This window comes from Gastrolobium bilobum, unplaced genomic scaffold (genome assembly GCF_033153095.1).
Source record: "Gastrolobium bilobum isolate Gb01-03AN ecotype WA unplaced genomic scaffold, APGP_CSIRO_Gbil_v1 utg66394, whole genome shotgun sequence".
Taxonomy (NCBI): Eukaryota; Viridiplantae; Streptophyta; class Magnoliopsida; order Fabales; family Fabaceae; genus Gastrolobium; species Gastrolobium bilobum.
This window is the reverse complement of record NW_026897918.1, coordinates 1-12132: the sequence shown is the minus strand read 5'-3', so window position 1 is coordinate 12132 and position 12132 is coordinate 1. Positions and strand designations below refer to the sequence as shown.

The following is a 12132-nucleotide window of genomic DNA, read 5'->3' as shown; positions in this document are numbered from 1 at the left end:
GGTATCACTGTTTCCCAACAGTAACACCAACTTCCTAGGTCATCATGCCCAAAAGGGTACTTTCCTATGCATAAAACTGGTTTCTGGTCATTTTCACAGGTGGTAACCGATTACCAAGCACATGGTAATTGATTACTGAACTAGGTAACCGATTACCAAAAACATGGTAATCGATTACTGCACATGGTAACCGATTACCAACAAAAGGTAATCGGTTACCACGCGGGTAGAACAGTTTTCTGCAGAATTTTTCTGCATAAACCGAAGTGAAAATGGCTCCCAATGATCCAAGGTTCGGTTTTGACCCAAAACAGATGTTCATTAATATTTATTAACCCTAGATTAACAACCTTTAACATGATTAATCAAAGTTATCTCTTTTCATGACATAAACAAGCTATTTTCATGAAATTCCAAAGGAAGTGTCCAAGGTATACCTATGGGGTCCTTGAACTCAGAAAAAAAAGAGCTTTTGATGACCAGAGAAGTGCCCCAAGCCTCTGCCTTAGTGATGCACGAAAATCACTACTCAAAGGTAAGTTCTTTCCCTCCAAAGCTTGGTTCTTTAAGCTCCAATGGAGGTGAAATGCACTCACACTCCGACAACCAAGGAGGAAGCCCACTCACACTCAGAAAACAGAATCAAGAGCTCCCAAGATCACTCTCCCCATTTTCTCAAAGCTTGCTACAAGCTCACACAATGATGGAGAAGGGTTTTCAAGAAGAAAAGGTGGAAACTTTGGTGTAAAAATGGAGGAAAGATCAAGTATTGCAATGAGGAAGAAGGTGGCAACCAAGGGAAATAAGAAACTCACGTAGAAAGGCCTCAAAATCTGACCTAGAAGTGTGTGCCCCTTTTATTTATAGGCGCGCTTAAGCTAATCGCGCAGTATTAGCGTTAATAGCTACGCTTATTATTTTAATCTTAAACTTCAGATTCTGAACCTAGCCATTTTTCTAAGATTTTTCATATTTTTATTTTATTTTTCGCAGCACCTTTTCGGTACGCGCTTTTCCATAGCCAGTATCAGTTCTGGCACCAGTTCTCACTATTTTAACTTGAAACTTGTTTTACAAGTCCTATATATTATTCTAGTAACATATACACACTTTTCGTAATTTTCCAGGATACTTCATAGGTACGCATTTATACCGAGTAGCAGAACCGGTATCTGCACTTTTCGTCAGAAAAACGACTTTCAGCATTATTACTCACTTACTATAATTATTTAAGCCTCATAATAATTATTAGGGTTAATTATAGAATTATTTCTTAATTTCTCATAATTAATTAATTAACTTCCTTAATTAACGGTGCAGGTTCTTACATTCACCCCAAAATTTTAAGGATTTTGTCCTCAAAATCAGAAACATACCTGTCTCGGAAGTCTGGATACTGTCGAAGAAGCTTTTCCTCTTGCTCCCAAGTGCACTCCTCAGGAGTTCTCCGGGTCCATTGCACTTTAACCATCGGAATGATCTTACTTTTGAGCTGCTTCTCGCCACGATCGAGAATCTTAAGTGGTCCGACGGGAGTTTTCAAGTTCTCCCGAATCTCCACAACATTTGGTTGTACAACGTGCGAAGGATCCGCTACAAACTTGCGAAGTTGAGACACGTAAAACACGTCGTGGGTGTTGGTCATGTTCAGAGACAAGGAAAACTGGTAGGCAACAGGTCGTACTTTACCACGTAACTGGTATGGCCCAATGAATCACGGGCTCAGTTTCCTCACTCCAAGTGCCCGAACAACACCGGTGACAGTGAAAGTCTCACAAACACGTTCTCACCCTTACTGAAATCCAGTGGACGATGCTTAACATCAATGTAGTTCTCCTGGCAAATATGTGCCTGCTTCAGCTTTCCTCTGATCATCTGAATCGGCTGGGGGTAAATTGGACAAGGTCCAAGACAAACAACTCTTTATCTCCAACCTCAGACCAACAGGTAGGAGTTCTACACCTCCTACCAAACAGCGCCTCGTAGGGTTCCCTATCTAGGCTAGCAAGGAAAACATAGTAGACTCAATCGATGCCAGGTACCTATCCCATGCTGGGCCCTGCTCCAAGGTGCAAGCCCTCGACATGTCCTCCAAGGTCTGGATGATCCGCTCAGTCTGTCCAATAGTCTGAGGGTGATAGGCTGTACTCAGTAGCAACTGAGTTCCAAAAGCTCTCTGTAGCGCCTTCCCAAACCGAGATGTGAACTTCGGGTCCCTATCACTGATGATACACTCGGGCACCCCGTGAAGACTCACGATCTCGCGAACGACCGGTTTGGCCAACTGCTATGAAGAGAAACTCACCTGTACCGGAAGAAAGTGGGGAGACTTTGACAATCTGTCCACAATGACACAAATAGAGTCAATACCAGCCTGAGTCTTAGGCCAGCCCACCACGAAGTTCATGGAAATACCTTCCCACTTCCACTGCAGTACCTCAAGTGGTTGAAACTTACCAAACGGCTTCTGGTGTTCAATCTTCACCTTTAGGCACAAGAAAAAAGTTCTTCCTTCTTCCAAGACATATTGTCCTGGTTGTTCACACAATCTCGACACCCTCTTAGCACTTACACCTTTTGGGTCTTCTCCAAAAGCTCATTCTCAACTCTCACAATCTCTGCCTCGAGAAGTGCACCCCCAAATAAAGAGGTCACCGTCAAAACTCGAAGTTTCACAATGACGTCAAAACGTCATCCGATTCCCTGGGATAATCAGTCACTTTCTCAATAGAGGTGACCCGACCCCACCAACTCTAAACCACTCAAATCTTGAGTGAGTTTGGTCTCATTCCATGACTCTAACCTCGACAAGACTTACAAATTATAATCAATATCCTCAAAATAAATTCATATTCATTTCACAGTACGAAATCATGATCATGTTCATTTCAACCAATACATGTTAGTTAACATACTAATTCACATAGTGACGTACCTTAGTTCACGTACACCTGCAAAATTTTCAATTTCAATAGCATAATAACCCAAAAACTCTAAGTAACGGTATACCTCAATCTCCATGGTATCTGCAAAATCGAGAGTCAGTCAAAGGTGAAATAACATTGATATATTACAACAGTTCATCGTACTTATTTTATGCTTAACACTATCCATGGTGTTAACATGCCAACTACTTATGACGCATATCAATAATCAACATAAGACCCTAGAGTCATGGGGACCACTCAACTCACAAACGAATTGTACATGAACTGCCTCGCATATACCAGATCACGCGTGGCCTTGCCACAAATTCCAAGTGTTACACACTGAGTTTTCCTGAAGAGAATTTCACATCCTCAAACAGAGCACCATCACGCTTAAGTAATGGCGTAAGGCATCTTGCCTCAATAACAACATGACTGGTGCTTCCCATGGAGACACGCTCGGTCGGATGAAGTCTTTAGCCGAAAGACCCTCAGAACGCTACTTCAACTCAGCAAACTCTGGTGGCGACATCCGGTATGGAGATAATAACAAGGCCCCACACCAGGCAACAATTTAATGGGGAACACTATCTCCCACTGTGGCGGACACTCAGGAATCTCCTCAGGAAGCACCTTGAGGAATTCCTTCACCACAGGAATGCCAGTGAGATCCTTCTGTGTCCCACTCACCAAACCTCCCAACATGACATAACCAATGTCCCTGCTCACAAGGTTCTCCTAGCCCGTAGCAATAAAAGGCGAGGAACTGGTTGTGGAATCACACGGAGACATCACCACTTGCTAGGCACAACAATCAATCAATCAATCATCGCACAACTATTGGACAATCCATCCACACCAAGGCTGATTTTCAGATTAGCCATCGGCAATCCAATTAGATCTACCGAAAATCACGGCCAGCCCACTGAAACACGACATCTCGATGTACAGTGGTGGTATCACACTTTTCTCCGGTGGCGGTAGTCACCCGCAACGGTGGAGAAAACACAGACATGGGCAACTCAAGCCCCACAGCAATCATGGTGGCAATAAAAGAATGCGTATCCTCGGAATCAAACAAAACATCCACAGTAATTCCACCAATGGACACAGTACCTCTGACAAGGTTCGGAGCTCTGTTCGACTGCTGCTGATCCAACATGTAAACTCGCCCTGTGGCAGATGGAACAACAGGTGCCGCTGTAGGTGGAAGGGGAACCATCTGCAATGGAACTGCACGAACTACAGCAGCTCTCGCTGTCGACGACGGACAATCTCTAGCATAGTGGCCCTCCTTGCCACACTGAAAGCATATAGTCTAGCCGGTAGCACACGGCCCCAAATGAACCTTCCCACATACCGAGCATCTGGGAGGAGGAGGTCTCGCTGTACTCCCTGAGTCGTAGTCCTCTTGAACTGATTTGGCGCTTGCCTAGCCGCCAGCTACTTTCCCTTTCCCTGACCAGCAAACTTCCTATCCTTCCTGGAAGTGGAACTACCAGTTCCCTTCACATCAGCAATCTTGGCCCTCTTGGTCTTACTCGTGATACAGACATCCTCGATATCCTTACACTGCTGCACCAGTGTACCGAAGTCTCTCGATGCAGCTCTAGCAATATGCTCTGCAATCACCTCACTAAGTCCCCTGCGGAACTTAGCAGCCAAAAAGGTCGGAGTGGGCACCGCCATCCGAAAGTGGGCGAACTTCACAAGTTCATTAAACTTGGCCAGGTACTCGTCAACAGACATCGAGCCCTGAACCAATCTATCATATTCCCCCTGCTTCCTCTCCTGCACGTCGTAAGGGAAGTATCTGCCCAAAAAGCAGTCCTCGAAGAATGGCCATGTCATAACATTACCCTGCACCTCATAAGCCTGAGAGGTATTCATCCACCACTCGTGTGTATCTCCCTCAAGCATGTACGTGGCGAACATTAGCTTCTGCGGGTTAGTACACTGCATAACCCGGAAGATCTTCTCCAATGCCTGCAGCCATCTCGCAGCAGCAATAGGATCAAGCGCCCCATCGAAATAAAGTGGCTTATGCTTGCGGAAAGCATTTAGCCGGAGATTTATAGTATCGCGATCATCAGCAGGCTCCGCATAGGGCTCTATCACCCCAGTAGTATGACCAGTGCCCTCAACATGACTCTAGCTCTCCTCCTGCAGACTAGGGGGAGGTGGTGGCGGTGGAGTTGGTGGCGGATGGAACTAGCCAACAGCGGGACCAGCCCTCATCTCCTCCAACATGACTCTCATCATGGTCATGTTTATATCAGAAATATCATCAATAACCATACTTTAAAGGTTCATTTCATTATGATACATTTCCTTTTTCGTTTACATCTTTTCTAGTTCATAATTATCAAGCATTAAGTCCCTCAATTAAATGTATCACTGTTTCCCAACAGTAACACCAACTTTCTAGGTCATCATGCCCAAAAGGGTACTTTCCCACACATAAAACTGGTTTCTGGTCATTTTCACAGGTGGTAATCAATTACCAAGCACATGGTAATCGATTACTGAACTAGGTAACCGATTACCAAAAACATGGTAACCGATTATCAAAAATATGGTAATCGCTTACTGCGCATGGTAACCGATTACCAACAAAAGGTAATCGATTACCACGCGGGCAGAATAGTTTTTGCAGAATTTTTCTGCATAAACCGAAGTGAAAATGGCTCCCAATGATCCAAGGTTCAGTTTTGACCCAAAACAGATGTTCATTAATACTTATTAACCCTAGATTAACAACCTTTAATGTAACACCCCGTGTTAACTCGGTTTGTTATCATGTCATTGTATTAAGCCACGCTTAATTAAAAATGCGGAATATTCTTTTTCTTTTCGATTGTGACGTCATTATCCTTACCAAGTTGAATTACTTAATTCATTTCCAAAACATCGCCTGTACGAATATTGCAAAAGACAACTAACTGAAATACCTCATTAGTTAATTTCATAAATATTTCTCTAGTCACGGAACTACAACACGTAGACCGGACAACCTGATAGTTTATACAACACAGATAAGCTTTAACAAGACGGAAATCAAAGTGGCATGGACAAACCCCATGTTCACCAAATAAGGCACAAGCCCAACAACTGTCTCAACTCAATAATCATAAATGACAAAAAACATAAACAACAACCAAGTCCACAATATGCCAGCATACAACATAATAACATGATAACAACATAATCTAACTCAGCTCCGGCCTCTTACCGCCCGAGGTCTCAACCCCCGAGTTACCTGAACCTGAAATAAGCGTCCCCAAACGTGGGGTGAGATCTCTAAACAAGAAATCTCAGTAAGACAAGGGGTCCTCAAGGATTTTCCACCCCAAGCTCACTTACATGTGCAATATAAGTTCTAAAGCAGTTTACACAATATATATAAGTTCCAAAGTCGGTGTAATGCAGAGATAACATGTCATGTGTGTCAATATAATCTACTGGCTAGAGAAAATGCAGGAATAAGTCTATTACCCACACAATGTGCAAGGCGCTACTTGCATCCACCCCAGTCTCACCATCTTGTATGACGCTACATACTTAGGTATACCGTTAAAGTGGAACAACACATGCATATTATAAGGCCCTTACACTTAACAGCTCAATAACATTCCAATCATCAAAGCATGAAAACACAGCATGCATATAAACCATTCCCCCATGGGGTATGGTGGAACCAACAATGGCTAAACCGAGAACACGAAAGCTTACCTTGTAAGCTAGCTATCCAAACCAAGAGTCCACACAAGCTCAAAGCCCAAACACAGCAGAATCACAATTTGTTTCGGATTAACAATATATCAATAATCATGCTTAAAATCATAAGACACAAAGACAACGCCTTTCCTTATGCGTTTCATGTCTTTAGGCTTCTCAAAAGCCACAAGCCCTTAATCACTTAGATTCTGACTTAGTTAATTATTACAGAAGTTCAACTTCCCCAAACTAGGGTCCACAAACCCATAACTCAGTTCTGTATGAACAATACCTTCACAGTTCACGAAAACCCAGAATATCAGGATATTTGTCGAGGGCATATCCGGATATCCATATCCGGATATCATATCCGGATATTTTCCGACCGAATGCAGTTTCTGCATTTCGCAAGATATCACTCCAAAGGTTCATCTTTTAACCCATTAAAACGTTAAAGCATGCATTTTTACTCTGTTCTAGGTTCATATATCAGTTGGTTACTTGTTTAACTCATCAAACATGCCAAGACACCATCTTTAATAAACTAAACTCATGATCAAAGGTTCAACACTTACCCCAAGCTCCAAAATAGAATGGATGATGCTCTTGGAGCTCTCTATGAAGCTCCTAGGTTCTGCCTTCTTAAGGTGCACGAAAATGAGATTAAAGGTTGATCCTTTGCACTGAAAATGGCTCCTTGAAGCTCAAAGTGCCAACACAAAGGCTCCCACAACCCAACCAACCAAGTCAACTCCAAAACCACTCACCAACAGTGGCTGGAAACTCAGAATACGCCCCCACACCCCCTCACAATGCAAGCTCTCAAGTGTATACAAGGTTCAAAGAGAAGAATCCAAGGTAAAAAAGGTGGCTTGGGAGAGTTCTCATGCAAGAAGGTCAAGGGAAGAAGGTGACCAGCATGAGAGTTCAAAACTCAAAATAGAGGCACGTAGGAGGCTGTAAAATGCCCTAGAAATCTGTGTCATTTAGTATTTATAGGCAGTTTAAGGTTAATCACACTGTATTAGTGCCAATTGTTGCGCTTAGCAATTTGATCCCAAACTTTGGAATCAAAACCTACTCATTTTTCTAAGATTTGTCATATTTTTATTTTATTTTTCGCAGCACCTTTCCGGTACGCGCTTTTCCATAGCCAGTATCAGTTCTGGCACCAGTTCTTATTATTTTGACCTGAAACTTGTTTTACTAGTCCTACATATTATTCCAAGAATATTCATGCACTTATTATAATTTTTCGGGGTACTTCACCGGCACGCATTTATACCGGGTAGCAGAACCGGTATCTGCACTTTTCGTCCGAAAAGCGACTTTCAGCATTCTTAATCACCTTCTATATTTATTTAAGCCTTCTATAATTATTAGGGTCAATTATGGAATTATTTCCTAATTCTCATATTTATATAATTAATTTCCTTAATTAATGGTGCGGGTTCTTACATTCACCCCACCTTTTTAGGATTTTGTCCTCAAAATCAGAAACATACATGTCTCGAAGCGCGGGATACTGCCGGAGAAGCTCGTCCTCTCGCTCCCTGAATTACCCTTCAGGAATTCTTCCCGTTCATCATATTTCGACCATCGAAATGATCATACTCCTCAGCTGCTTCTCGCCACGATCGAGAATTTTAAGTGGTACGACGGGAGATCTTTAGGTTTTCCCGAACCTCCACAACATCTGGTTGCACCATGTGCGAAGGATTCGCTACAAACTTGCGCAGTTGAGACACGTAAGACACGCTGTGGGTGTTGGCCAAGTTTGGAGGCAAGGCAAACCGGTAGGCAACAGGTCCTACTCTACCACGTAACGGGTATGGCCCAATGAATCGTGGGCTCAGCTTCCTCACTCCGAGTGCCCGAACAACACCGGTGACAGTGAAAGTTTCACAACACGTGCTCACCCTTACTGAACTCTAGTGGACGATGCTTAACATCAACGTAGTTCTCCTGGCGCTACTGCGCCTGCTTCAGCTTTCCTCTTTTCTCTGATCATCTGACTCGGCAGGTGGTAAACTGGACAAGGTCAAATCCAAACAATTCTTTATCTCCAACCTCAGACCAACAGGTAAGAGTTCTACACCTCCTACCAAACAGTGCCTCGTAGGGTTCCATGCCCAGACTAGCAAGGAAAACACAATTGCACACAAACTCAACCGATGGCAGGTACCTATCCCATACTGAGCCCTGCACCAAAGTGCAAGCTCTCAACATGTCCTCCAAGACCTGGATGGTCCGCTCAGTCTGTTCAGCAGTCTGAGGGTGATAGGTTGTACCCAGTAGCAACTGAGTCCCAAAAGCTCTCTGCAGCGCCTCCCCGGACCGAGATGTGAACTTCGGGTCCCTATCACTGATGATACTCTCAGGCATCCCGTGAAGCATCACGATCTCGCGAACGATAGTTTGGCTAACTGCTTTGACGAGAAGCTTACCTTTACTGGAAGAAAATGGGCAGACTTGACAATCTGCCCACAATGACCCAAAAAGAGTCCAGACCAGTCTGAGTCTTAGGCCAACCCATCATGAAGTTCATGGAAATACTTTCCCACTTCCACTGCAGTACCTTAAGAGGTTGAAGCTTAACAAACGGCTTCTGGTGTTCATTCTTCACCTTCAGGTGTCACGACAAAAGACACGCAAAACAATGTCCTTCCTCATTCCAGGACACACCATCCTGGTTCTTCTCCAAAAGCTCATTCTCGACTCTCATAGTCTCAATTTCGAGAAGTGCATCCTCAAACAAGGAAGTCACCTTCAAATCTTGAAACTCCTTATTGACATCCGAATGCCAAACAATTTTCTGGGATCACCAGTCACCTTCTCAAAAAAATGACCTAACCCCACAACTCAAAACTACGTAACACACGAGTGAGTTTGGTCTTATTCCATGACTCTAACCTCAACAAGACTTACAATTTATAAACAATATCTTCCAAATAAATTCATATTAATTTCACAATACTAAATCATCATCATGTTCATTTCAACCAATACATGTTAGTTAACATACTCATTTACATAGTAACGTACCTCAGTTCACGTACACCTGCAAAATTTTCAATTTCAGTAACATGATAAACCAAAAACTCTAAGTAACGGTATACCTCAATCTCCATGGTGTCTGCAAAATCGAGAGTCAGTCAAAGGTGAAATAACATTGATATATTACCACAATTCATCGTACTTATTTCATGCTTAACACTATCCATAGTGTTATCATGCCAACTACTCATGACACATATCAATAATCACATAAAATCCTAGAGTCATGGAGACCACTCAACTCACAACTACTTGTACATGCACTGCCTCACATACACAAGATTACGCGTGGCCTTGCCACCAATTCCAAGTGTTCCACACTCAGTTTCCCTAAAGAGAATTTCACATCCTCAAACAGAGCACCATCACGCTTATGTAATGGCGTAAGCATCTTTCCTTACAACAAAATGACCAGTGCTCCCAAGGAGACACGCTCGGTCGAATGAATTCTTTCGCCGAAAGACTCCCAACAAAATTTCTTCAACTCAGCCAATTCTGGCGGAACATCCGGTATGGAGCTAATGCAATAGACCCCACACCAGGCAACAATTCAATGGAGAACACTATCTCCCACTATAGCGGACACTCAAGAATCTCCTCAGGAAGTACCTCGAGGAACTCCTTCGCCACAGGAATGCTAGTGAGATCCTCCTGTGTCCCACTCACCAAACCTTCCAATCATGACATAACCAATGTCCCTGCTCACAAGGCTCTCCTAGCCCGCAACAATGAGATAAAAGGCGAGGAACTGGCAGTGGAATCACACAGAGACATCACCACTCGCAAGGCACCACAAACAATCAAACAATCAGTCATCAAACAACTATTGGACAATCCATCCACGCTAAGGATGATTTCCAAACTTAGTCATCGGTAATCCCATTCAATCTACCGAGAACTCACGGCTATCCCACTGAAACACGACATCTCGATGTACAGTGGTAGTATCACACTTTTCTCCGGTGGCGGTTGTCAACCACAATGGTGGAGAAAGCACAAACATGGGCCACTCAAGCCCCACAGCAATCGGGGTTGCAATAAGGAATGCGTAGCCCCGGAATCGAACAAAGCATCGAAAGCAACACCGCCAGTGGTAACAGTACCTCAAACAAGGTCTGGAGCGCGGTCCGACTCTGGCGATCCAACGTATACACACGTCCAGTAGCAGGTGGCACTGCAGGTGCCGAAGTAGCAGTCAAAGGAATCATCTGTAACGGAATTGCCCGAATCGCTACCGTTCTCGCTGTCGACGACGGACAGCCTCGAGAGTAGTGGCCCTCCTGGCCACATCGAAAACAGATCAACTGACTGGTAGCACAACATCCTGCATGCTTTTTTTCGCATCCCGAACATCTAGGAGTGGAAAGAGGTCTAACAAAACCCCCTGCTGCGAAGAAGTTCTCGTGAACTGACCAGGCGCCTGCCTAGCCGCAAACTGCTTTCCTTTTCCCTTTCCTGCAAACTTCATGTCCTTCCAGGAAATGGAACTGCTCGTTCCCTTCGTCTCAGCAATCTTGGCCCGCTTGGCCTTACTCGTCAAACAGACATCCACGATGTCCCGACACTGCTGCATCAGTGTCTCGAAGTCTCTAGAAGCCGCTCCAGCAAGAGGCACAACTATCTCCTCGCTAAGTCCCCTACAGAACTTAGCAGCCAAAAAGGTCAGAGTAGGCATCTTTATCTGAAAGCGTGAAAACTTCACTAGCTCATTGAACTTGGGCAGGTACTCATCAACAGACAACGAACCCTACACCAACCTGTCGAACTCCCCCTGCTTCCTCTCCTGCGCATCATACGGGAAGTACCGTCCCAGGAAGCAATCCTCGAAGAATGGCCATGTCATAACATGACCCTGCATCTCGAAAGCGTGAGAGGTGTTCATCCACCACTCATGGGCATCGCCCTCCAGCATGTACGTGGCGAACATCAGCTTCTGCGGATCAGTACACTGCATGACCCGAAAGATCTTATCAAGCACCTGAAGCCATCTCTCCGCAACAATAGGATCATAAGACCTATCAAAGGAAGGTGGCTTATGCTTGCGAAAAGCATTAAACCGGCGATCAATCACATCACGGTCTTCAGCAGGCTACACATAGGGTTCCATCACCCCAGTGAGTCGACCAGTGCCCTCAACATGGCTCTGGCTCTTGCCCAGAAGACTTGGTGGAGGCGGCGGCGGTGGTGGTGGCGGAGGGAACTGACCAACAGCAGGACCCGCCCTCATCTCCTCTAACATGACCCTCATCATGGTCATGTTCGCCATCCGTTTCGCCTCAAGAGCATCCTCTGTGGCCTTCCGGTTCGCTTCACAAGCGGCATCCGTCATTGCCACGTTGGCCAATCTAGTGGCCTCCTGCATCTCAGCCAATGCAGTCAGGATTGGGTCGGGTTGACCCTCAACAGTCTCGCGAGTTCTCCTGGGTACTAC

General features: G+C 44.6%; 1 protein-coding gene across 1 annotated transcript; it reads right to left on the bottom strand.

Moving 5' to 3' along the window:
- Positions 1 to 2919: 2919 nt before the first annotated feature.
- Positions 2920 to 11376, bottom strand: LOC133311457 (uncharacterized). The gene is made up of 5 exons (XM_061512511.1): positions 11011 to 11376; positions 9330 to 9459; positions 8936 to 9124; positions 4787 to 5038; positions 2920 to 2951 (listed from the first exon to the last, which is right to left on the bottom strand). The coding sequence occupies exons 1-5, from the start codon at positions 11374 to 11376 to the stop codon at positions 2920 to 2922; spliced, it is 969 nt and encodes a 322-aa protein (XP_061368495.1).
- Positions 11377 to 12132: the final 756 nt, after the last annotated feature.